The sequence below is a fragment of the Calypte anna genome, chromosome 1 (assembly GCF_003957555.1).
Source record: "Calypte anna isolate BGI_N300 chromosome 1, bCalAnn1_v1.p, whole genome shotgun sequence".
NCBI lineage: Eukaryota > Metazoa > Chordata > Aves > Apodiformes > Trochilidae > Calypte > Calypte anna.
The window spans coordinates 43,179,075-43,206,777 of NC_044244.1; the positions used below are offsets into that span (position 1 = coordinate 43,179,075).

The window sequence follows — 27,703 nt, forward strand, 5'->3', positions numbered from 1 at the left end:
GATGCATTTCAACATCATCGTCAGACTAAGAAGGGTAATTTTAGCAGAGGTCTTATCACACCTCTGATGATGATTTTTTCAGTTTTTTCTTACTTGCTTCTGTACCACATGATGTTAATGCTGCTATGATAATGGCATTAAACAGCTCTGTTCCTACCAGCTGCCAAAATGGCATGCAAATACTACTTTGGGATGCTAATTCTGAGCTACTTCCAGTTATACCAGGCTATGTTACAGAAGTAGTTTCAGAAGAAATAGTGGATTATTATCACTATGAATCTGTGATGTAATCTACTGCTTTAGATTGAGGAAAATATGAATTGCTTTAGTCTAGATACAAATAAAGCAAGTTTATTCTGATCAAGCCACAACTTCAAATTGTGGATTTCTCTTCTACTTTACAACATGCAAACCCTTGCACTTGGGGGACCAAAACCATTAGCAGCAACCAGGGATGTTCAGTGTCAGGCAAAAAGGATATACCCATTCCTGTGCTTCATGTGAAAGAGTTTGCTAATGTGTAAAATAAACATAAATTTTATAAATGTTTTTGACATGTATTGTGGGCAGACAGCAGAAGTATACTGAGGATGTTTATGAGCTTAGATAAACTGTTTAATGACTCAGTGCATAGATAAAATGAGTGAGCTGGCTGTGAAAGCTGTAGAGATTTGAGTGCTATGAACACAATCTGAACAGAAACATATGTGTGTGAAAGCAGCAGATGAGACTGCAGAACAGGGGGTGAAAGAATAGCTTGTACTGATAATGAAGAACACCATTCCCTTGATGCTTCCCAGAACATTGTTCTCAGCAGCAAAATTGAGTAATGTAATGTTTAGGTCAAGCCCAAAAGGCCTGTACTGGAGCCTACAAGGCCCTCAAGATGACTTGTCAGCTGCCTCCTCACAACAAGAGGATGGCAACAAGTCTGCAGCATATGACATACACCATTTCTTCATCCCTTGGCCTGTTGGAAAAACAGATACCTCAAACAGACCAGAAAAAAAGTGCAAAACCAGCAACTTCACCTAAGATTTATGGAGGACGAAGCAGAAGCCTGCAACAAAGGACTGCCCCGTAACAAACATTGATTCCTATAGTGCACTAAAGATGTCAGAAAAACAAATTCATTGTTGTCAATAAAGAAGAACTCCAGAGAAATGAGGAATATGACAGAGAGTGTCCTTTGCTACCTGTGTTGCACACAAATGATCCTTATAAGGGAGACATATGTAGGTGCTTGTAACTAGGATTGGGATTGTGAGTGAAAGATGTATTTGAGGGAATGCTAGGAGATAGTATCAACTCACACAGAGATTTTGTAAATAGATCAAATGTTCTCTTCCTCTAACATCTAGTACTAGGTTTTGTTATGATGAATTTTTATTTTTTAAAAATTATATTTCTGTATCCCTCTATTCCTTCGCCTCTTTTATCTCCTCTCTATAATAAGCTTCCCTGAGACTTGTGAATGACAGTGGGTTTGGGAATCTTCTGGGTTTTTTTGTTATCTTGTCTTCCTTGCAAGTTATAATTTTAATAAAATTAAAAGAAAAGGAGATAGGAGGGACTTAAGAGATCGTTTAGGTCACCCAGTGGTACCTAGAACACATCCTAACACTGTGTCAGTGTCAGCTGCCATCAAGGGAGATGTCACATCCTGCCTAAGCATCACTGGGATAATCACCCTTCCAGTCACTGTTTCTAACAGCTGGGTTGAGTATCCTGTGGTGTTACTGAAGCTTTTAACTTTTTCTCCTAAGCATGTTAACATGACAATGATATTTTTTCTGTTTTTCTTGCAGCAATCTTTTATTTGTATGATGATTACCATCACTTCCCTTCTCAGTTTCTCTTTCTTTTGATTGAAGAGCTATATTTCCCTCGACATTTCATAACTGTTTCAGACTAAGAAGGAAAATCAGGAAAGATTTTTGATCCTTTGCTTTACCAGCTTGCCATCTTTTACCATCTTATTTTTTTGGGGTTTAGCTAACCTCTTATAGGCTAGGTGAAGGAAGGAAGCTGTAAGAACAATAGGCTAGAAAAAAATCACTTGGACATGAGTGTGATAGAGAGTTAGTCCAAAAAAATTCACAAAATGCTGAACCCTGAAATTTCCTGACACTGTGCTACATACAGGTTGGTAATAGACTGCACAGGCTGCCCAGGGAGGTTGTGGCTGCACCCTCCCTGGAAGTGTTGAAGGCCAGGTTGGATGGGGCTTTGAGCAACCTGATCTAGGGGGATGTGCCTCTGTCCATGGCAGGGGGGTTGGATCTAGATGATCTTTAAGGCCCCTACCAACCATTCTATGAATAAAAAGAGTGAAAAGGCACCAACTACAGAAAGAAAATAACATTCACATACTAAGTCCCTTAGAGTAGAAGAGAACTTTTGAGGAAGGTTTTACAGCAGATGACAACTAAGGCACACTGCAGAAGAAAATTTAACAATCAAGATAACAAAGATCTTTTTAAGTCTGACCTAAGTAAAAATGCCTGCTTGCTGGCTAAAAGCTTAGCCTTGTCCTTGTAATCAGGACACACTAACCTAGCATCTAAAGAAATGGAGTATTGTGGGATGACTAGCACTGCTAAAACCCATTCTCCAGCTGCTGATGTGCCCTTTGTGAGAGCAATTGAAAAGCAAAGTGCCTTTAGCTGTTCTCTAAAGGTACCTTCTGAAGGATATTTGAATGATATACTTAGTTACAGAAAGAACTGGAGGTACTCAGGCTTCAGTTTATTGCCTCATTTATATGCCTGGGTTTCAGTAAGGTGGATCTTAGTCATGGTATCAAAAATGGAAATGTCTGCAACATTGGCTTGATTTACAAAGTGGTTTGGATTCTTTTACGGTAAAATTTAAATATAAATCAGTGTTGTTATTATAAGAAGTAATAAGTATTTTATAGGCAGACAGGTAATGTCAACACCATTTGTTAAATACTATATAGTCTTGGTAATAACAATAAAGACTTCACTTCAGCAGTTTGAAATTACTCTTAGACATATTTCAGTTCTCTCTGATTTCTTTCATGTACATGAGATCACTGAAAGCATTACAGTCCATCCAGCAGGCATTGAATGAAACACTGCATGTCACTACAACACAGCAAAGTACTTTGTTTGATTTCATTTCTACAGAAAGTTCAAGTAATTCACCAGGTCAAGTGTAAGGTCTCAGTAATCAGATTCCTTCCTCTCTGATTTTAAATCTCAGACCCTTGAACACTTCCTTGAGCTTTTTTGTAAACATATGTTAAACTTTATTCACCTAATTCTCATGTTTGTCAGAATATATTGGCCCAAGATTGGCATGAACATTCCAGTAATAGGAATAGGTTTGCTAGAGTTTTGCAGGCCCATTCCTTATTTCCTTTATACTGGTTTGACTCTGGCACAACTTCATGGATTTCACTGGATCTATCCAGGGTTCAGGGTGAGGAAAGGAGACCTGGAGTCTGAACCTTCCTGTTGAGGTCTCCACTACATGTTTCCACTGAGTCTTTCCTATCTGTTTCTGTAGCAGTCATTAAGTTAGGTATGCCCTAGAAAAAGACCCTGCCACTGCACCCACCTGCACTATTACTTATGGAACCCTACTAAAATAAACAGAGTTGCCCAACATGAACAAAAAAAATAAATATCCTACCCATGGTTAAGTCAACAGCAGTTTTATCATTGTTTTTTTAAGTCATTTGGCTCCATCCAGTACACCACAAGGTTCTGTATATGAAGTTGTAGTCTGAGCTTCAGAGAATCACTAGTACATACTTTTCCTGTCTTACAGCCTACAACAAGTGTTTAGACCAATGTGAATGTAAAAAAAAAAAGGGCTGAGGGGATCTCCAGACTGGCAATTTTGATAGCAGAGCCCAGCCACTATTACTAGTGAGGTTTCTTGTTCAGTCATGCCTAATGCACATTAATAACATGAACTGCATAAAAAGCCTTTCCCTAACAGTCTTAAGTTTCACAATGTGCTCCCTGTTAGAAGATGATAATCCTTGAACAATGATCATAGTAACACTTCAGCACAGTCCTTCTAAAAGTCTCCAGTTTTGTCCATTTGCTCTTACACACAGACTTGAATGAATGGACTTCTTTCTGGAGAGAAACTACAACATGGCACTTTATAGCAACTGAACAGTGGCCAGAAAGAAAATTCACAGATTTTATCATCCCCAGTTGCGCCATAGGGCATGGAACATGTTTTTAAAATAGATTTATTCCCAGTACTTTTTTCCAATATAAGAGTATTTCCTTGAAATGAACCAGTTTGGCTCTATTTGTAAGGGGACAACTGGCCATGATAGCACTAGGGGCAGGCAGACTGCACAGTCACAAGACCTCGACCACGATATGTGATGTGGGAATGTGTGCTGTACTAGCTAGCTGTGATGAGAGAGCTGAAACCTTTTCCTCCACACTGGGAAACCTATGCCTGCAGGCCACTTCAAGGTTACATAAAACAGGGCACATGTTCCAAAGAAGCGGAAAGCATTATATTCTTTGTTTTGTTCTCCACTGCTCTATTATTAGAATAGCAAATGTTCTTATCTCACTGAGTGCTGTTACCCACGCAGTCCCTTCAGGAGCAAGATGTCAGGACAGACAGGGAAGAAATGAGTCAGAATGTATTTAGGTGAGTAACGTATCCAGACCAGCTGAGGGATGAATTTTATCCTTGGATATTGGAAATCTCAGAGCTAGATATAGAGTTATTGAGACTAGAAAGCATAAAGTGCCCCCTACATTAAAAATGGGGGGAAAGGAAGAACCTGAGAACGATCTGCTATGGCTGCTTTAGCAAGAAGTAGGATACAATAACTGTTTGCCTGCTTTGAGACTCAGTTCAGAAGGGCACGTTTCATCTAAACTAAAATATTGATATAGACACATTTGAGCCATTAGTTGAACTCTTAATTCTGAGGAAAAAATGCTGGAATAAATAACCAACAAGTGTTGGTAAGCACATAAAAGAAATCAAAGCAAAGAATAGGTGTCAATAGTAAGTTAAATAGAACAAATCAAACCACTATAATTTTAACACACAAAACCAGGCCTGTGGCTAGAGGAAGAGGTTTAGATACCATATATCTTAAGCTTAGTAAAACTCTTGACAATGTCTCATATAAATAAAGAATGTAGTTTACATGAAAATAGTTTAAGGTGGGGAAGATCTGGTTGCTGTAGAAATAAACTCATGGTACTGCATTTGGGCAGACAGAGCCACATCCAAAAATAGAGGTTGGAAGTATCTGACTACAAAGAAGCTCTTGCAGAAACAAATTTTAGGTCATAAGAAACCACTGGCTAAATTATGTCAATAGTGTGTTAGAAAAGCTAAATTATATAGAGCTGTAAAAATATGAATACAGTTTTCAAGGTATGTGAAGTAGTAAGCCTTCTGCTTTGCTTACTTGCAATATTCTGTTTGAGTACTACATTATAATTACTATAAATTACATTATATTCTGATCTTCTAGGTCCATGATGTTTCTATGATTCTATAAACAGTCCAGAGGAGAATAATGGTGATGATCAGAAGATTGAAACAGGGAGAAAAACTGAACTAATGGGCATGATCCTAGAAAGGAAAAGTTGAAGAGTTGAGATGGTGTTTGTTTTCAAATATGCACATGCCTGTTGAAGAAAGATAAGAAATAATCTGTTCTCTGGATCTGTTTTGGATAAGACAGGATTTAATGGACTTCTGCTGCAGATAAGCAGATTCAGTAAAGATTAGGGAAGGCTAGGGATATGAATCCCTAGACTGCCTGGACAGGTTATGCAGTCAGTATTACTGACAGTCTTTAGGACCGGTTTAGCTACATGTCTATGGAGGAGGGCAAAGGTGTTTAAGATACTTGCTTGTGGATCACTTCACTATGAGTGAAAGATTTGCTTTTGATGTGAAAAGAAAAAAAAAAATTAAACAGGTTTCAATTATGCAGACTTGTAAAAAAATGCTTACTAAATAAACTCCATCTAGAAGCTTTACTATGTGTGCCAGATCTTCTAATGTAACTTCTTTTTGTTTTAAGTGGAACTTAATACAGACTCAGCTGAGTCTGAGATATTCCTGGACTATGAGGAAGCACTGAACTGAATTGCAGAGTTGAAATATTACTATTGATAAATCATCCAATTTTCACAATGTCATAAACCAAGATATAAGTATATTTAATGCACTGGTGCTTAACAGGTAGGTATTTTTAATATTGAAGCTGAAAGATATTTAATACAGCATACAATTTCTCATTCTTCAGTTGTTAAAGCCTTGTATATTTTCTTTGTTAATATCATATGGTCTGTAGGTGCCATCGCTGGCTACTTTAAAGCAATTTCTGAGGAACTGCACAAAAATCACACAATTTAGCCAGTCCATAAAGTTGACCTCAGAAAGACTTGTATCTTTCTTCTCAACAAAAATGACCTTTGTTTGTAGCAGAAGTGAAGCCTGAAGCTGTTGTTTCTTCAGAAATTCAGCAGGCGTTTGATATTCCTCCTTGTTACAGCAGTCTAAAAGGGTTGGCAGGTAGGATCCATTAACCTAGGTGTGCCAGGTTACAAAGTTAGCACTGGCAGCACTTTTCTTTAGACTCTTTTGGAGATCCTTGCCTCTAGAGCAGAGTTGGTAGCTCTCAGCAACACCACTTGAAGACTGCAGTAAAGTCAGTCCTGTTCAGGCACTTGTTTTGTTGAACTGGGTTCTTTGGGGAAACAGCATTATTTTTCTTAAAAGCCTGACTACATCTGAGTATAACTGGGAGCGTTTCCTTTGGCAGTGGAAGATGAAGTCCTCCGCAACACATCACCAATAAACTAAGGACTTCAGGAGGCGGCATATGATACATTTCCATTACGGACCGAGACCTCTCATCTCCAGGAGCGAGTCCATAAATGCTGCTCAGTGGCCTCTACTGCCCATTCTCCAAATTACATCAAAACCCAAATTCCCGTGCAGACTCAGATTACTTTATTTGCGTTACTTTATTCATCACGTTTCTACAGCTAAATCGGACTTAATTTACCAGCTGGATTTAACACCGTGGTTTTTTTACGATGTAAAGCACTTTTTAGGAGGTGGAGAAGCGACCCGAGGAGATGCGGGAACGCTTCCCGTCTCTGGGAAGGCTGCGATGTGACCACTCTGCCCTCTGCCGGGATTCCCAAGGCAGGGAGGACGAGACGCAGAAAGAAGACACTGAAATCTGAGGATTTATCCTAGTGGAAAAATCGGTCGCGTGATGCGTGGGCCACTCCTGCGCGTTTTCCAGCTGCGAGGGCTTCCCGCTATCAGAGATAATCCCCTCAAAACCTCGTCCTGTGGGGCGATAGGAAAGACAGACACACCTTCGACTGATTTGGCTGGGGGAGGGGGAGGGGGTTGGTTGTTTTTGTTGTTGGTTTTCTTTTTTAAAGTGCATGAAGTATTAAACAGAGGCACCTGGACACGCCCGTGGCGCTAGGGACCCCTCCGTCCCGCCTGAAAAGCGTTTTCCTAAGGAGACACGGATCACACCCTTACCCCTAACCTCCCGGGATAGGGAGAGGATACGTCCTCTCTTCATAGGCAAAAGAAAGGTCGCCTCACCCGGCCGCCCAAAACCTTGGTGTGCCCAAAGCGGAATCCCTTCCCCTGGCCACCCCCTCCTTCTCTAGACCTCCCTCCTCCACCACTCCACCTCCCCGCTTATCCCCACGCCCCCTTCCCCGCACGCAGGCGCGGCATGGCGGACGCCCGTGCCGGAGGGTCGGACTACACTTCCCAGCAACCACTTGCGGCAGCGGGGGGGCTGGGCGCCTGGCGGGGCGCGGCGGGCTGGAGCGGGAGCGGGGGAGGTGCGGGACACGGGGCAGTACAGCGCAGCGGTGCGGGATGGAGGCGGGTGCGGGGGACTCTGGCGCCCACCTGGCCGCGCTGGTGCTGGCGCGGGGCGGCAGCAAGGGGATCCCGCTGAAGAACATCAAGCTGCTGGCGGGGGTGCCGCTCATCGGCTGGGTGCTGCGCGCCGCCAGCGACGCCGGCGTCTTCCACAGGTGCGCATGCGCTCCGGTTCCGTTTCGCCTCCTCCTTGCCCCCCATCCGAACCCCCGGTTTCATCGTGACAAACCTCGCTACCGGGGCCTCGGGCAACGCGGGCTCCAGGTCAGGACATGGGGTGTTGAGGGGCCCCGATGGCGGGGGGCATGAGGAGCTGCAGCGGGGTCCCGGGGCAGCCCTCCCTTCCCTGGGGGTTTCTCCCTTCTTGGCACCGGGTTCCTGGCTGAGCTGCTGGTGGCAGGTTTGGGGTTGTTCAGCCTGGAGAAGAGAAGACTCTGAGGAGACCTGATAGCAGCCTTCCAGTGCCTGAAGGAGGCCTGCAGGAAAGCTGGGGAGGGACTTTCTGCAAGGGCAAGTAGCGATAGTACAAGGGTAGATTTATGTTAGGAGGAAATTCTTTGCTGTGAGCAGGTAGAGACACTGGAACAGGTTGCCCAGAGAAGTTGTGGATGTTCCATCCCTGGAAGTGTTCAGGGCCAGGTTGGATAGGGCTTTGAGCAACCTGGTCTAGTGGGAGGGTGGAACGAGTTGATCTTTAAGGTTCCCTCCAACACAAAGCATTCTATGGTTCTGGTGAGATGCTGGTCCCTCCCAGGGCATCTGTAACCTCCCTGGAGCTGCTCCTTCAGGCTCATCACTGACCAAGGTGTGTAGTAGGGGATCCTCACTGAAGACGGAGATACTGAGGAGGTACTGCTAATGTAGCATCAAGTTTAGGGTCTGGCAGGGCAGGGTGTGGCACAGGACGAGCAGGCTGCACACCGCCATGAACTCTGCTGTCCCTTCCTGGTGAGGGTCAGCTCTGAGGGAAACAGAGTCTTTTACCATGCAGTAACTTGAAGTTAAAATTGTTCTGATTTGTACTTGGAAGGCACAATATTTGCCACTAAGCACTGGCATTTTTATTTGATGCATGAATGAGACTTCCAGACCATGGCTTATCTCCCTTTTGCATCACTGACTCACAGGATAACTTTGATGAGTGGTCATCTGGGCTCACCAGCTCCATAAAGCTGAGTTGGTTTGGTTTGCTCATGACTGCATGCAGCAGAGTTTGGGATGGAGACCTACAGTCTTTCTGGGTACCAGTCCCAGGGATTGGTACCCTCATGGTGAAATTTGTGATATCTGAGCATCACTTCTGTTCTGTGTGCGTATCCTGTAAGGAAAAGTACCTACCAGCTACTTGAAGATGGCAGTAAAATCACACACTTGCCTTCTCTTCATAAAACTGAGTCAAGACAGGCTCTTTGTACCTCTCCTGATTTGCATGTGCATCCAGGCCCAAGCTATTGTGCTGGCTCCCTGATGGGCTTGCTCCAGTTTGTCTTTCTTGTATCAGGCAGCCCACAGCTGGACACAGCATGCCAGAGGCAGTCTCATAAATGTTGAGCGTAAGGAAATAGTCATGTGCCTATGTGACACAGAACAGAAGCTCAAGTTTGTGGCAAAGTGCACGAAGAAGCTTTGGTAGCAATATTTAAAGCTAGACAGAAGCAAGTATGTTGTTGGTGTTGAGAATATGGGCATTAGGAATTTCTCTGCCAGGACAAAAGTGAGAATTTTCTACACAAATACTGATTAACTTAATTTAAATGATTGCAGGGTTAGGATGCACATGGGAGGAGGGAGTATAGTTGCAGGTTCTGAATGCAAGCCTACTGCATGGTGTTCAGAGCAGGGATTTAATGTAGTCAAGTAGAAGTGTAGTCCAGATAGAATGGGAGCTGTAAGTAAACACAAGTCTGTATCTCACAGCTGCTGTATCATTATCTATTCTGGAGTATCTTTTTTACTGTAGAAAAGTAGAGGAAGAATCACTTTGGCTTTATTTTTAATGAAGAAGCAGTCAAAAACGGTTTCTGATCTAAGACTAACAATAATTATTTGATGCAGGTGAATTCATATTGCTTAATGACTGTGGTGGATACTGTGGTTTGAGCCACTTCCTTGTTCTCTGTTCAACACCTGAATTAGTGCAACAGGAAGCCAGTTAGGGTTACGTAGCCTAACTCTGAGGCATAGCAGGTGCATTAGTTGGAAGTGTCCAAGGTTTTCCTGTCCCCTTTGAAACCTGTGCTGACAGGGTACCTGTTACCCAACAAAACTCTGTGTATATTAAGCAGGTATGTATACTAACCAGGCTCAAGCAGTTTATAGAAAATTCCTCTTCTGTGTTTGCTCATCTGGGTGTGACTTGACATTGCTCTCGCTATCATACATATTTTTATTCTGATGATCTCATGATGTCTTTGGATGGGAAAACTTAAAGTACCACTTGCAGTTGAGAATGCCAGTATTGCTGAGAGAAGAAGTGCTAGTTTTTGTAGTTGTTTTTATATCTCACACACTTTTTTGTCAAAATTATGGCAGCAGTGGCCTCACAGTGCCCAGCCAGTGTTAATCAGCACATAATACTACGACTTGGCCCTTCCTTTTGTAAATGTTTGTTATCCCTGAGGAATCACAATCTTGCTTTACAAGTACTGGAGTTTTTTTCTGGGAGAAAACATGTGATTATAACTTGAATAGCTCTTTCTCTGGGATTGAGTGGAGCCTAATTAATACGTTCTGAAACTCTTGCAGAATAAGCTGATCTGCTGACTATGTGGCAGTTTTACTTATTGTCAGCCTTGGTTCTGAACTTTCAAATGATTTTGAATGCCTCATTCAGCCTGTTCACAATTTATTAATTTGCTAGCATGCCTAAAAAATTGTGGTGTGCTGACACTGGATTTTTTTTTTTTTTTTTATAACTCCTCTAAATTTTATGTTGCTTAAGCTTCCTGCAAATGCAGAACAAGCATCCTATAGTGTTAAACTGAAATGCAGCCCGGGCATGAGTTTTGACAGTCTAGTGAATATGTGTATTTTATCCCTATTGTTCAAAGTTCCTTGTTGGACTGACTAATTCAAATATAAGAAGTATTTCCTTTCATTGCAAGGTGTACTATGTACATATTGTTCAGGTTAGATTATTATGGCAGACAAGTCAACAATGCTGGGATTTGTTCTTTATATTTATTTCTGTCACTGTCTGCCAACAGTATATGGGTTTCTACAGACCATGATGAAATTGAGAAGGTTGCAAAGCAGTTTGGCGCTCAAGTTCATCGCAGAAGCCCTGAAGTATCTCAAGACTCCTCAACTTCTCTAGAAGCTATCAGAGAGTTTCTTAATCATCATCATGGTAAATCAGTAATGAAATATGCTGAGCTTTTATGCTGCAGCCCCAGAGAGATGATGCACTCAGTATTTAGATATAGAAGTAAAACCATTTAATATATAGATAAAAGACAGTAAAGCTTTTAGTAAATAAAAGCTAGAAAGATTCTTTTTTTGGTGGCATCCACTCAGACCACACTTTGCAGTTGTATGTATTAAAAATACTAATTGTTTCATAAATATTTGTCTGTTTTTCTTTAGAGGTTGATATTGTAGGAAACATTCAAGCAACGTCTCCATGTTTACATCCCAGCGATCTTATAAAAGTGGCAGATCTGATCCAGAAAGAGGGGTTTGATTCTGTCTTCTCTGTTGTGAGACGGCATCAATTTAGATGGAGCGAGGTAAAAAAAGGAGGTAATATTGGACTGTTTCTGATTACAATTGTACTTAATCTTTTATTTTCAAATGGTTTATTTTCACATCCATGGTATTTACATTAGGAAGTGATGCCAGAGGCAGTGGCTGAGTTCTTGGGATGAGAGATGGCTTGGAAATTCCTTTTAATTAGTGCCCTTGATATTATTGATCATTACCCAACTTTTCTGTAATTGGTTAGTAGAAGCGATATGGTATTGAAAAAAAAAATTCTTAAATTAAAATTAAAATATAGCTCCCCAAAACTTAACGTCTTAATTTCTGCTTGGCAGGCATTCATATGCATGTAGACACGACACCGAGGAGCTGTCTTAACTAGGAAAGTGTTTGTTTGTATGTGCAGTAGATAATTTATGAAAAATAACACAAGATAAAGTTTTAGTGACAATGGCGTGTCTGCCTCTTAGTCTGGAAATTTAGGGTTTGTTTCAGCCTGCTAATTTGGCAGTGGTTTGTGTCAAATTGCAAATTGCCTTTGAGTCATGAGAGCTCAACTCATGGTAATTAGCTCACACGGAAGAATATGATTCTTCCTCCCCCAGAAGATGTGCCTCTGAGCTACAGTTGCCAAGATGACTAAAACCCAAACTCTTTACTTACAAATTGTACCTTGTATCTGTAGAAGTACCTTTAGTCCTTGTACAAAGAACTCTTCCACACATTTATCTTGTTGTTTCTGTCATTAAAGCAGAAATGTTTGCTTCTTGTTCTCCATATGGTTAGTGCAGATACTGACATATAGTTGTTTTTATTTTTCAATAATGAATTTGCTACTCACACAGTACAAATACTCTGCTAAGGTTAAAAAAATTGTCCAAAGCATTTTGTGTTTACTATGCATCATGCTGTATAAGAATATGCAAAATAAATAAAGCTTAACGTTAAAGATGGAAAAAAGCCAGAGGTCTTTGTTTAGAGTAAGTAGGCAACATTTTGTTTTTCCTCATAAGAGGAGAAATAATGTAGCATTTGTAAAGCATAAGAGGAATATAAATATTGTGGATGGTAAATATTGTGGATGGTAGGGTTCTGTGGATTGCACTTTAGGCAACAAAGAGAAAGTCCATTTCATATCTTAAAGTATTGGAATGGACATCTGTGCAAGATGAAGTCTCATTTGGATGCACCATGTGGCTTTCTGCAGTGATTGCCACCTAGTCTCTATTAGTAGATTATTAAAAGAAAAAAGCTTTGAGGCCTACCTAAAAGAGCAAATAATTCTTCAGTATAAAATGATATCTGAAGTCTTTTAATGTGGTGAGAGATAAAGGAGCAAGGAACAGATTGTGCAGACTTGAGTGTCCTAAGGGTAAAAGCAAATGGTCCTTCAGAAGTGTGGTGTTTCAGGTGACAGTGATTCTCAGGAGCATTATACACTTTCATATTGTATTCTTCTGTTTATTTTGGTTTGTTTCCACATGGCTTCAAAGTACTGATTATGTTAAAAGAGTTTTATATCTTTTCCTGTCTATTTCTGTCATTCCTTATGCATCAAGGTTTATAATGTTGATGCACCCTGAAAGAGAAAGGTGTCTCTCTGACTGAAAAGGTTTACTTCATTGAGCACAAAGCTCAAGTGTATTTATGAAATACAAGGTGTGTGTATATATACTAAAGCCTCAGAATGTTTTGGGTGTCTCAGAATGGTTACTAAATCATGAGACCTGGTGAATTTTAGCTACTTTATGCATGTGAATTTGGGTGGTGTAAGGACAGAAGTCTCTGGTCCCTGAATCAGTTTCTGCCACATGCACTACTGGTGTTGATAATGATATGGGATCTTATGGGATTGTGTTTCTTTATAGATACTTGTTTATTTGCTTGATTAAATCACTTATAAAAAGTTAATGTGTATCCTTAAATAGAATGTATTTGGGGTGAGTGCCAAGGTATTTTCACAGACATGAGTTTTCCTCATAGGCTCTTCTTTCACCTTCTAGATTTCAGGTTGGGCCTCTCAGCTGTCGGTTCGTTCAGGGTATTCCTGGTTCTAGGTGTAGGTAACTGGTTGTGTGGTTACTGTCATAGAGTTAAATCTCTTCCTTTCATGTACTAGGAAGTCGAGGATGGAAATTTTCTTCCACAATTTTTCTTCCACAATGGCAAGGGCAGTGTAGAACAATGTGTCCCCCACTCCTTTTAGAAATCAGTTCTAGAGATTATGATTTCTCAGTTTGCTTTTTTTGTTTGGTTTTTTAAGTTGAAATGAATAATTTCTTTTTTTCTGCCAGAAATGCAGGGCAGTCCTCTACTTTGTTATCCATAGTTCTAAGAAAGAACAAGCAGTTAGTTCAGTGATTCTCTACAAAGATAAGCAATGAGAGTCGGTGATGAAAGAAACTGGTGACTGAATTGTGTTCTTAATTTTTCAACAGAAAGGTGTTTAAGGAAAGTTAAGTGACTCAGAACAGGAATTCTGGAAAACTTATTTTGACATCTTTCTCTGTTAACAGAAAACAAAATGACAGAGCCCCAAAACCTAAATCCAGCAAAACGGTACCGGAGGCAAGATTGGCCTGGGGAGCTGTATGAAAATGGCTCATTTTATTTTGCCAGGAGACATTTGATTGAGAAAGGCTATTTGCAGGTTAGTGCCTACTTTTTTTTTTTCCATTCTCTTTAAGATAAGACATCTTTTACTTTTGTAATAGAGGGTTCTGAATTCAATAATGTATTTCTATTTGTGATGTGGTCAATATAAAGTAATAGCACTTTGACCTCAAGATGTTTGCTTATTATGTGTAACTTAACAGGGCTAGCTGTAGCTAGGGCAGTTCCAGTAAAAGCAACCCCCACATCAGACAAATTTATCCAAACTATATTGAGCAGTATGTAGCTATAAGCCTGAAACAATACAATACTGAGTTTCACATCAGTTTGCCTGGATGTAAGCGCCAATCTTATAATGCATTTTAGTGTTATTGAGGGTGGTAAACTGACCTTCAGGCAGTGTCACTGGCTTCTCATATAATTTATAAACTTGCATTCTTGAATATTTGGTCTTATGCCCATTTTGTACTGTAACTTAAACAGTCTTTTTCCCTTTTATGATGTTTATGTATTAGTATAGTAATGTATTTATTACAGTGCATTTAAAAATGTATTTGCTTCGGTTTTCATTTTGTTTGTCTGCAAGTGCAGGCTCTTAGTTTTCTCATGCAAGACAATTCTCCATCTTGCAGATTATTTCCAGTATTTGTCAGCAGAACTGAAAAAACCCCAGGGTAGATATTTTTGTATTTCTGATGGAAATACCTTCCTAGGTATGTCAAGAATACCAGGTTTTTATTTCTCACTTTTCTAGGTCCCTCACTATGTGGAGATGCTAGATTTAGGTCTCTCTAAGTTTGCATGGACCCATGCAGTGCCAGCTAGTGCTGTGTGTTCTCTAAGCATTGACCTGCATAGTACAGTTGTGTTGAACTCTACATATAATGAGGGTTGGGCCACTGATGCTGTGAGGGCTGATCAGGGCTTTTAGCTTATTTAATTACATTGAGGTGTGACAGATATATTTCCATTTGAAACGAAGCCTTTGTATAGATAGCAAACAAAAAAATAAGCATACTCTCAGTAAGTTAATGCCAAAGGTATTACTGTTTTACTGAATTAAAAGACCCAATGAACTCTATGTGATGAAATTACTACAATGCCTGTAGAAGGTGTTTCAAATGCTTGGTTCTCTGTCACCAGCAAAACATCACTAAGGATGGTTCACTTATATTTAAGCTACTGTGACCACTGTGGAAGCAGATACTTGGCCATTAGTACCATTACATGGTACTAAATTGTACAGGTTTATATTTCTGTTTACCCAAGCAGAAAGTTTTAATGTATTCTGTTTTATTTAGGGTGGTAAAATGGCCTACTATGAAATGCGTGCAGAGCACAGTGTGGACATTGATATTGACATTGACTGGCCTATTGCAGAGCAGAGAGTATTGAGGTAAAAGCACTTTTTATTCCTTTATTTCTTTGCTATCCCTTATTGTGACCAAGCATGATTGTGTGAATACATAATAAATGTAATAAAAGCAATCCAGATCAGTGATATTTAGACAACTGTATTTCTGCCCTTCATTTTTCCTGTACCTGAACTAATCTGAATTACCTTTACTCTGTGTTTGTTCAGGCTTTTTAGAAGTTCAGCTTGGGGAAAAGTGTAAGCAATTTCTTAGCATAATTAAAGGGGGACAGTGCTTAATGGAGGGCTGCAAAGAAGATGGAGACTCCCTGTTTGCAAGGACTCACATGGACAAGACAAGGGGCAATGGGCACAAGTTGCTCCTGGAGAGATTCAGATTGAACATGAAAATTTTTCACTATGAGGACAGTCAGACATTGGAATGGTCTCCTGGGGGAAGTGAGGGATTCCCTGACTTTGGAAAGTTTTAAGTCTCAACTTGGCAGGATGCTGAGGCATCTCACATAAACAACGATATGAGAAGGGTTGGACCAGATGATCCTTGAGGTCCCTACCAACCTGACATTCTATGATTTTCTTATTCTGGGATTTCTAATCTCTGCCTTTCCCAGTGGAGTTGCCCTGGGGTCCCATGGTATGGGTATTTACTGATGCACATGACTAAGACCATTCCTGTAGAAAGCACAAGCTGATTACATCTTGCCAATTGCCTTTTCTTTGCTGCTACTCTGCACCTCTCCAAGGAAAGAAACAATGGCTGGGAAGGGAAGATGTTTTCTGTACCTTTTTCATCGATTGCTCCAGTTTGGTTTTGTCCTAGATAAATTCTACAGAACTTAATTGCTCATACTAATTTTTTAAAGGGATAGCATGTCTTTTGGATCATTCTGTTTTTTCCTTTGAAGAGGGAGAATATAGTTGAAGAGTGGTGATGAGAAATGATATAAAAAAATTTCAAAGCTGATTCTGCTCTCAGAACATCACAATTGTATTTGAAATATTTTGTTTTGGAGTGTGCAAAAACTTCTGTTCTAAAAAAATAACTTCTTTGTCTAGCTTTGGATATTTTGGCAAAGAACCATTAAAAGAAGTGAAGCTTTTGGTTTGCAATGTTGATGGGTGCCTGACAAATGGTCGCATTTATGTGACAGAAGATCAGAAGGAAATGGTCTCCTACGATTATAGAGATATTGTTGGTATAGATCTACTGAAGAAAAGAGGAATACAGGTAAGTGTTGCTCTTGAGTGTGAGGGTTTATGTCTGATGTAAGCTAAACATTAAAAGATTATAATACAGCAGCATATATGTTGAAGTTTCCTCTGAGTACTTGGGATCAAATAGCATAATATATTGTTTCAGGGTTGGAACAACTGTTCTTGGATCCCTTAGAGGAAAATAGAAGTGTTTTGAGAAAGTTTTCAGTCTTATTCACAGTAGCTATAGTATCTCTCTTTTTGTCTTTGAAGAGTATGGGAATAAATTTTTATCACGGGTTTTTTGTTTGTTTAGTTGGTTTGGTTTGGTTTAGTTTTTCTAGCACCAATCATGTTGTTCTGTGTAGCGTAGACACTGATTAATTAGAAGTCAGCTTAACCAAGTGTGGATGTGCTGTTACCTCTTGGCTATAGAAGAGGAAGAAATACCCAGGAAAATTTGTTGGTTCATCCTAGATTATCCATGATTGTTCAAAGAGGGGAAATGAAACCCCTAAAGCTTTGTTGGCATAGTGGTTTTAATCATAACTTGTGTGTTTTGAAGTTTTAAGAATTCAGTGTAAATGAAAAACTGAAACAACACAGATTGTAGGATGGCTCCTTCTACCATTTATTATTATTGTTGTTGTTAATACTGCTAATAACTTCTGCTGATTTGCTTGAATGGAGTAGATGATTTTTCAGAACTCCCTCAGCTTCATTTCTCTGAGACAAAAGGGGGACAAAACTTGTAATCATTGTTTTGTTTCCTTTGGGAGCCAATTTCTGTACTTGCTGCGACTTGGAATTTTTCATTTCAAACCTCCTGGTGTTTGTGCTCCAGTTTGTGCATTTCTAGCATATGTTTCTGAAATACTCTTGCTTTATACACCAGTCCTGTTCATTCTGTACTTAAAATCAGTGCTAAGTATTTGTTAGTATTTAAAAGCAATTTGGGAAGATAAGCGTGTCCATATCTTGGACAGAAAAGTAGAAGGGGTTGTGTGTGAGATTATTTAAAAAAAATCCTACTTCAGTAATCTGGTTTTTGTCTGCATTGTACATCCTTTCTGAAATTTCAAATTTAAAATGAACTTTCAGAGATTAATGTGCTGTTCCACTTCAGTCTGTTTAGTGTTCTGTTGATGCTCTGAAATCTTACTGTAAAATTATGTTACCAGGTACAGGAGTCTCATAAAATATTTCATAATATTCTACTTTTGCAAATATTACAGAAATCTTTCTTGGGAATGCTCTTATTCTCTATTGTAGCTGAATTAGATGATACTGCACTAGATAGTCAGCATGCCACTGTACTGGAATATCCAGCAATTTTTTAGGTTTTTTGTTTTTTTTTTATGTTACACTTTAAAAGACAAATGTAAATTTCTTTTCTTTTAACCACAGGGCAGGCTACAGAATAGAGCTAATCACTTCTGCTCTTAGTTTTGATTAAAGAAATCAGTTATTCAATGCTTTGCTGATACCTGAATGAGCTGTGTGCACAACTTCTACTGTTTTGTTTTTTTTAATCAATTTACATGTCTTATTGCTTTGTGTGTAGAGTTTACTCTATCTTGACTTTATTTTGATAGGTTCGACTCATCTCTGAGAGAGATTGTTCAAAAACACTGTCAGCCATGAAGCTTGGATGTATAGCAAAAGTTAGTGTGACAAATAAGTTGAAAGTCCTGGAGGACTGGCAAAAAGACATGGGTTTGAGCAGGAAAGAAGTTGCTTACTTAGGTCAGTTCTTTTTCTTGGTATTAAAGTTTCATATAGTTCATCTACACATAGACAAACTTCATAGTGCTGCTTCAAAACACTTTACTCTTTTTTAATGGACTAAATTTAATGGGACTGATAAGCAAATTACAGCACACAATCACCAAAAGCAGATACGTATTTTAAGGCTCATATTAGGGTACAATCTAAATATTAAAGGCATTGATGAATCAGTGTCTTAGCTGTTTTATAATGGGATTTGGGAAAGCTTTTTATATTACAGAAGCATACAGTTACAGCTTAGACTTTTAAACTGATGGATATTGTATAGATTATATTAACAGAATCATTTTGGTTGGAAAAGACCTTTAAGATCATCACATCCAACCAGCATTGCCTAGTCTACTCAAACCATGTTCCTAAGCTCCACATCTACACATCTCTTAAATACATCCAGGGATGGTGACTCAGTCACTTCCCTAGCAGCCTTTTCCAGTGCCTGACAACATTTTCAGTGAAGAATTTTTTCCTAATACCCAAACTAAGTCTCCCGTGGTGCAATCTGAGATGATTCCTTCTTGTTCTATCACTTGTTACCTGGGAGAAGAGGGTGACCTCTATCTCACCACGACCTCATTCTCAGGTAGTTGGAGTGTGATGATGTCTCCTCTCAGCCTCCTTATGAAATGAAAACAAGAAATAGGCAGAATTTGTACTGAAAACCGTATGATTCTGTACAAAACAGCATTTCAATCACAGCTTAAAATGAATCATCCCGCAAATGCTTATTTAGATGCTTAAATAATTTTACTACTCTTAAAAGTACCATTCTCTTGCCTGCAGATTGTGGAAAGTCTGATCAGCACTTACAAATATTGGTAAGATTTTCCCAGAACTGACTCAGCTGTTCCATGTGCTGGTGAGCTGCTGAGATGAAAACTGTGGCAAGAAAACAAGTTTAAACAAATAGATTAATGAACACACAGAAAAATACTGAGTTTTCTCAGTTTTTCCTCTCTGTGATAGTTTGCCTTGTCTGTCATCTTTCTCAACAGGAAACGAAGAGTCTGATGTGGAGTGCCTGAAGAAAGCTGGCATGAGTGGTGTGCCTGCTGATGCTTGTGCCCTTGCTCAGAAGGCTGCTGGCTACATCTGTAAAAGCAGTGGTGGCTGTGGAGCTGTCCGGGAGTTTGCAGAACATATTTTCTTGTTGTTAGAAAAAGTGAACTCTGCAAGAAAGCAAATGGAAGAAGTGAGTGCAGCAGGAAAGGAAGCATGAGGGAAATGAGAACAGTGGGAGGGGAAATAAGGAACTAATGACAAAAGAGTGACACAGCAGGTCAATCCTGCTTCTTCATCTCTTCCTCTCTCAATAAGTCTGTATTCCAAAAGAAGGCTTATCTTTCAAGTTTCACATTGCAGTAGAGTTAAAAAGATGTTTCCCTGTATTTTAAGGTCCCACTTTAAGTGCTAATACTCATGATTGTATGCTGATAATCATGATCATACTCATGATTATTTTAAAAGCCAGGTTAAGTGCAATGGAAGGAATGCTACAAAAGGTAGCATCCTGTAAATATCTTAATCATTACACCTGTCATGATGTGTCTTCATTTCATAATCTAAATATATTCAGGGATCAGTGATTTTGCATGACTTGAGGATTTAATTTCAGACTTTAAAAACAAAATGTAATTGTTTTTTATTTTGTTTACATTTCCTATATAGATGCCAATATGATGTTGTAGTTGTCTGTGGGCTTTTTACAGGATTTGTCCCTAATAAGGGTGATTTTAGCATATGCTTTAGAGGTTGGGTGTAAAATTACTATCAAACTTCTTTCTATATTTTTAAAAGACAGCTCAGTTACTGTAAAACAAGTGAATATTAGTTAAGAAATGCACTTAAGCATGTGTTCAATTTTAAAATCATAAATAATTTAATGGCATTTGGGATTGTGCCTCTTATCTTTGAATCTGTTAATGTTGGGTTTTATTGGAGAGTTTAAATTACCATACCCAAATGCCTTGCCAACTTTGAGTCCAATTTCCCATTCAGTTTGAGGTCTTTCCTTAGCAGAAACTTGTTTTCTTTCTATGAAGACTTTATTAGATCATTAATGAGTAAAGAAGGAAACTAATTCTTTTAAAAGTTCTCGTTTCTCATATGAGAAAGTAACTGCTGTTAAAAAAAAAAACCAAAACATCAAAACCAAAACACAACCAAAATGTAGCTGTTGATTTTGGGTTTATGTAAAATAAATATTCAAACTATTTTTAGCATGTTAATTTAAAGCTGGCATGTATGTATGTATGTTTATATTTATGAAAAATAAGGCTTTTACCATGTCTTGATTTAAAGAACTCAGTATCAGTAAAAATGTCTAGAACTGACAATAAAAATATGCATCAGCTTTCAACCCTAGTATTTATCAAGGAGTTAAGGTTTGCTTTGGTTTCTGATAAAAAAATAAAAAGTACCTGTGGTGTACAGGCAGTTATTACTGACATAAATAGTAGTGGCTTGTGATGTTGTTTCTTGGCAAAGTAGACACTCCCGATATACTACCACTTGATACTGCCCTCTGTTGGTTAATTACATGTTTACTTCCTCTTTTCAAGGCAAAATTTTAAACTTGATTTTTTTTTTACCCCCTATCTGCAGTAGCAAGGTTGAGAGGTGAATAGCTCATTGTACTAACCAACCAAAGTTATCATATATTTTATTTTAGTGACGTTTTAGCATACTAAAAGCATACAGGAGAACCACATTTTGGACAGAACTATGGACTTCGGTATAGCTAGAAGAATTATTTTTGTTGTATAGACTGTGTGGTAAAGCTTTCTAAGTCCAGACTGGATGAGCAACTCAGGTTTGATAATGCCATACAGTTTTTGGTTATTTCACGTTATCATCATCAAGTAACTTGCTGACTTTGGTTTCAAGACCAGTTTTCTGTGAGAAGATAGCTTTAAACAAGCTGACTGGTGAACTTGATGCTCATTCTTTTTATGTTAGAGAAAACAAAAATATAGTTAATGTGATTTTATGAAACTGTAAAAAGTAAACTAAATAACAATAATAATAATTTATCAGGTTTTATAAAAAAACCCTGACATTTGAAATAAACAAGTTTTTTGTTAGTGGTGGTGTTTTTTTTTTTTTAGTGTAGTGGTTATGGGGTGATTTATGATGAATTTATATGCTGTAAATCATGTATGTCCAAGTTCATGTGCCACACGAAGGGATTGTACCTGATGCAGGTGAACAAATTAATTACATGCATACACAGGCAGTTAATCAAAGTCTTCATCTTGGTCTAGTCTTACAGGCAAATCTTGAATTTTTTGTTTGTGGTTAGTCTGTTACCTGTCTGTGTTCCATATTTTCCAGTAGCTGGTTTCACAGCCATGTGTGCTTTGGGCCTGTATTTGTGTAAAACAGGATTTATATCTCTGTTTTCTGATATGTCAAAGCCAGCCTAGTATTTAGTATTAAAGGATGATCTTGTAAGTAGAACAGAACATATTGAAAATTATTTGGCAGAATGTTCTTGGGGAGAATTCCCATTTTGGTTTGGCCCTGAGCTAATTTTAGATGCTTGGTGGCTCCTGCCTGGAGAAGTGAGGAGGCAAAAGGATAGAGTAACATTACATTTGTTGTTACATCTGCTAACTTTGGCACAAGGTATAGGGGATAGCCCTTCACCTACTTCTGACTCTATTAATTAGTTTTTCTCTGAGCATTGTCCTATTTAATATGTTTCCCTACCCTTCTGTGCCATTTCTTGTAGCGTGGTTCAACATGTTCTGACCTTAGTTAATTTCAAATCAATATGGATCTTATAAAACTCAGCCTTTTGAGGTCAGATTTTAGAATTCTTGGCGTTTTCGCATTCTTAGTACTTTTAAACCTCGAGCATGAATTAGTTAACTAGCTTTTCCAGAGCCCATGTGGTAAAGTTTTTAATGAAATTATACTTTGTATTAGTGTTCTCTTAAAACACAATTTCCTGTTCCCAGAAATAACTCCAAAATTGGAGTTTAGTTGCACCCAGCAGGACTAATTACCAAAAATGTCAGTGCTCTAAGAACAATAATAAGGTAGGTTCAGTGGGAGAAAATCACTATTACTCACCAACCTGTTTCATAAGTGAGTTGAAAAACTTCTCACTAATGCTCTTGTCTGAAAAGTCCTTGGATGGATGGTAGGTTTGTTTCTCTCTCTTGCTCTAGGTCGGGTTTGTCTGTCCCCATTTCTGATCCTTAACTACGTTTATGTATGTGGCTGTGGTTTAATGGAACTGGAAGATGGGAGAATATTCAGGAAAATATAAAATATAGATAGATTTATATTACATATATATATACACACCAAATATAAAGCACCCCTATTGATTTGACTCAAGATTCCTGCAAAGTGTTTATCATGGTCTGCCTTTGAATTCATTAAATTCTGAGGGCTTTTTTAGAGGAGCTGGAGCCACACGTACACAAGACAGTGGGTTTTATGAGTGGGTTTTATGAGTATTGGTTCCTATGTCTCTCAAGCAAGCCTTAGTCCTGACTTGCCACATCAGTTTATCAGCACCCTTGTGTCTTTGTACCCTCTCACTGTCAAAAACCCTGTGGGCTGTCTGCAGGCTGTGCTGCTTTCTACTTCTTGTTCTTGTGTGCTTCATACGCTGCCAGTTTTTTACCTGCATGTCACTGAGCAGCTTGCAGCCCATCAGAGCTGGCTCCCCAGGTTTCTTTGTGTTTGTTTAAAGAAAGCACTCATTTGATTTACAGGGAAAGCCAAGAGATGTTGGGGGTTCAGGGTAAAGCTGGGGGCAGTGAATAGCAATGTAGACACCAAGCTAACTGGGTCTGTGCCTTGCAGTGCATCTGTGCTGATGCCTCTGCCGAGAAGCAGGGGAACTCAAGTCTGGGCTCCTTCAATTAAGCTGCTGTCATTGGTGTCTCAGCTTGGAGAGCACACAGATATGTGAGCTAGCTTTATATTATATTTCATTCACCTTCCAATGAAGTCCTGCAGTACTTGCTTTTGTGTTGTTTTTAATTGTAATGTGGGAAAATCCTTAATTCAGCCAGTAGGAAATGCTGTAGACTGATTAATTCCTCGCCCCGGTTATGTAGCTAGGCAACTAATGGCAGTCTGAGCAGCACAGTGAAACCTACCTGGCTGTTAGATTAGTTCTAAGTTGTTTTCCAAGGTCACAAATGACAGTAACAAACTAGAGTTACCCTATTTTTTTAGTGAAAGGCTTTGCAGTCATAAGAGGAAAATCTGCTTTTATTATTCCTAAGTGTCAAGATTTGCTTGCATGTGCATGTCATCATGTGTCCCATCATACTGTCTCTACTGTGGCTGCTGGTGGGTTCTCAGTGTTGCAAATTTGGTCATTCTGGGCACATCCTTGGAGATGCTGGCCATCAGAAATGAAAGACTATATAAGCTGGCTGTGCATCAGACCTGTCCTTAGACACTCAGAGGCAGACCTGCTCCCTTCAGACCTAAAGTCTGACTCCCCTCAGAGTCTGCTTCTGCTTTGGAGCTCTGCATCATCCTGAGAAAATGATCGCCTAATTTTTGGGCGGGAACTTTGCAGTTAACTGCAGTCAATAGATGTCAGTGAAGAACAAACATTTCTATTCCTCTTGGTGGCAGCACTGCCTCCCTTTTTACTGGCAGAAAGCCTGGATGGCTGCGGAGCTCGAACCATATTAAGATGTCTCTGGTGCTATGGCTTTGCGTTTGTTCCAAGGTGACCATTGCTCCAGGTAACATTGTCCTGCAGGACCAGTTTAGAGAGAGGCAGAAAGTGTGATTTGTGACTTCATGCTCTTCTGTCACTGGGTTTTTCACTTGAGCAGCTGTCAGGTGCTCCTCACTCCCCCCTGTTGAGGCTGCAGGGTGCTGATCAGTTACTGTAAAACAAGTTAATATTAGTTAAGAAATGCACTTAAGCATGTGTTCAATTTTAAGATCATAAATAATTTAATGGCATTTGGGATTGTGCCTCTTATCTTTGAATCTGTTAATGTTGGGCTTTATGGGAGAGCTTAAATTACCATACCCAAATGCCTTGCCAACCTTAAGCCCAATTTCCCGTTCAATTTGAGGTTCTTCCTTAGCAGAAACTTGTTTTCTTTTTATGAAGACTGCTGCTCCTCTCTGCTTGGCCAAGGAGAAACCTCTTCCTTGGGAGCCCAGGAAGGGCAACGTCTCCCTGGGCACACCTACCATCTTTCCTGTCGTTTCCTACAGTTTATTCTCTGTGGTCTGCAGGGCAGTTAAACAGATTCAGGTAAAGGAAGGGCTGTCACCTATCAAAGTTAATAGAGTAAGTTACTGCAGAATTGTGTCTCGTGGTCTCATGGTTGCTTGTTCCCTGAAAGAATCTGGATTGTGGTCACCTGTGAGGTTGGAACCTGGTGGTGAAAGAGTGATGCAGCCACTCAGTCCTTTTTTCCCCTTCCCAAACATTGTCTTTTGGGGACTGCTTTCACCCCCACACTTGATACTTTTCATTTAGACTGGGTTCCTCCTGTCCCCTCCCCACCTGGTCTTTGCAGCAAGAGTGCCCTTTTCTCTTTTTGGTCTGTGACTGTCTTTCCTCTCTCATCAGCTGGTCACAAAGTGAGCCTCATGGAAATTTCTTCCAGTCCTCCGTGTTTACTTTTCCAGCTGACAGCTGGTTACAAGTAAACCCTTGTCTTCATCCCCTGAGCCTCTCTGCTCTACGTAGACCCAATGCAGAAACCCACCAAATGATCTCCTGATCTCTTTATTTTCCTAGGACTTCTGCCTTTAAAGATTACCTGAAATGTCTCAGACTCCTTCCTTTTCCTGCTCTTCCTGCCTCACCACTCCAGATTCACTTCCATCTTCTACAAGATGTTCCTGGAACTATTCAGAGATTTTTTTATTTTTTTTTTTTTTTTTTTTTTAAATCACTTTTTTTCTCCAAGAAGCTTCAGACATCAAACTCTTTGTATCAAAACCAATGTGACTTAAGGTCAGGTTGCTAGGATGTTTACCTGAGCACCATTTTTCTCTCTGACAGCTACTTTAGAAGATAGTTGTATGATGTTTTCAGGGAAAAGATCCTTGAAGCAAAGCTCAGAATTCATACGTTTCTCTCAAGATTTCTGTGCCTCCAAATGATTTTGCTCTGTTTTTCATTTGACCCAAATGCCAGGTAAGCCTGGGTAGCAAGCAAAGCAGGCTAACTTAAACCAGAGCAGGTAGAAGCTTCATGGTTCAACTTTATTGGCATAAATATTTAATGCTGACCTCTGTAAGTCAATCTTGAGAAGAACCCTTGCTCAGGAAGATAGAAGATGTCACCCAAAAGGAAAGCAGGATTGTAATCATTTACCTGTAATAGAGACTGCACAGGGCTTTTTTTCTCCCAAACCCAGTATCCCTGTGGTATGGGTACGTTTTTGATCAGTATTACTTTTTAATTCTTAAGGATGAAATTTCTTCCTACAAAAGTTTTAACTGCCACGGGAAAAATCAGGAAAACCAGTGAGAGGAAGAGACACTTTTAAAGCATCTTAATATGGAAATTTTGTAAAAATTTTTTAAACATCTCCATGACCTGCCAAAATGACCTATGGAGCCAGATTGACAGTTCCTGGGAAAATTCAGTTTGAGTCCTTCTGCTGCTGTTGGAGGAAGGGGGTGGGGGGAATAGCAGCACAGTGGGGAGAGCAAGGCAAAAGAAGATGGAAGAAATGGTAGGCATTGCAACTGCTGGGAGAGCCTGCTTGCTAATAGCTACCATCACATAGCCCCATCCTTTAGTAAGAGTGCCCAGCCTGGCTTTCTGGACCTCTGATGTAGACAAGTGGTGCTGTGCTGGTGCCCTGGGGTGGCCCTGCTGCCCTGTACTTTTACTAGCAGAAGTTACTTGCTTTCTCAGGCACCTACTCACTGCCAAACAGTTGCTGCATTTTGTAAACCCTGAGTAAAGCTAAATTTAACCACTTGGACATTAAAAGTGACGTTTAAGTATAAAGTGTTACGGCGATGAACTTTGAACTTGCCACCTTATATTCTCATCCCTTCAGCCAATTCAGGACTATATGCTTTACACCCTCATTGATCTATATGGTATGTCCTCCCCCTGTTCCTTCACATATATTTTCATATTGTAAATATTCATAGAATCATAGAATTGGCTGCGTTGGAAGGGACCTCAGAGATCATCAAGTCCAATCCTTGATCCACTACTGCTGCAGTTACCAGACCATGGCACTGAGTGCCACATCCAGTCTCTTTTTAAATATCTCCAGGGATGGAGAATCCACTACATCCCAGGGCAGCCCATTCCAAGGTCTGATCATCCTCTCCATAAAGAAATTCTTTCTAATATCCAACCTAAACCTCCCCTGGCACAACTTGAGACCGTGCCCTCTTGTCTTGCTGAGAGTTGCCTGGGAAAAGAGATCGGCCCCCACCTGGCTACACCCTCTTTTCAGGTAGTTGTACATATAAATACATATAAATGCTGCTTAACGCAGTCTTCTTAACTCAGTTAATAAACTTGCTTGCACCTTTGTTTGCTCAAGGACCCTTCAGCTTTTTTTTCATATGGAAAGGGCTAGAAAAAGTAGGCTTTTAAGTAGAATGTTTGAACATCTTTAGTAGCCTATCTCACTAGAGGATACCTGAAAGGAGAACAGTGGTGATGTGTGGCCTTTTAGAAGGAGAGAAAGATATTTTTCTTCCAGAAGAGCAAAGCAAAATGGACAAACTTTTGGTCTCCAAATGGGTTGTTTGCAAAAAATAGTGCTTAGGTCAGCACTGTTAATTTCCTAAACACTCCCTTAAATTGTGTTGAATTGGTAAATGACAGGGGGCTGCAGTCTTTCTCTCACTGATCTCTTCAGCTTAAAACTTAGGAGACATTTGTGCTGATGCAAAATTGGTAGGTACAGATATCAGCTTGCACAAGCAAGTTATGAAATGAAAGGGCTCTGGGACTAGTGTGAAATATCTGACTTAAAAGAGCAATAATAATGCTTAATGTATATAAAGCCATACTTCTTCAGCTTTTCAGAAGCAGCACACTCAGAGGATGACCTTGCTTTACAGATGTGTACCTTCAGAGCACACAGGAGTCAAAGCAGAGTAATTGTGTTTGTCTGCATGAGTTTCTTTTTTTGTCAGCCTTTGCTATGTTTT

General features: G+C 39.7%; 1 protein-coding gene and 1 long non-coding RNA gene across 3 annotated transcripts; one reads left to right on the plus strand and one right to left on the minus strand.

Moving 5' to 3' along the window:
• Positions 1-6,328: 6,328 nt before the first annotated feature.
• LOC115600442 lies at positions 6,329-8,002 on the minus strand. The gene is made up of 3 exons (XR_003988962.1): positions 7,927-8,002; positions 7,046-7,338; positions 6,329-6,564 (listed from the first exon to the last, which is right to left on the minus strand). It is a non-coding gene; the product is annotated as an uncharacterized LOC115600442 (long non-coding RNA).
• On the plus strand, positions 7,870-21,645 carry CMAS (cytidine monophosphate N-acetylneuraminic acid synthetase). 2 transcript variants are annotated; one of them, XM_008490207.2, is made up of 8 exons: positions 7,870-8,054; positions 11,106-11,248; positions 11,485-11,640; positions 14,115-14,248; positions 15,513-15,607; positions 16,643-16,814; positions 18,376-18,526; positions 19,561-21,645. In XM_008490207.2, the coding sequence occupies exons 1-8, from the start codon at positions 7,894-7,896 to the stop codon at positions 19,782-19,784; spliced, it is 1,236 nt and encodes a 411-aa protein (XP_008488429.1). In that variant the 5' UTR covers positions 7,870-7,893; the 3' UTR covers positions 19,785-21,645. The 2 variants fall into 2 exon arrangements, with proteins under 2 accessions (XP_008488429.1, XP_030325067.1); XM_030469207.1 differs by lacking the exon at positions 7,870-8,054 and adding an exon at positions 8,796-8,847.
• The last annotated feature ends 6,058 nt before the right edge of the window (positions 21,646-27,703 follow it).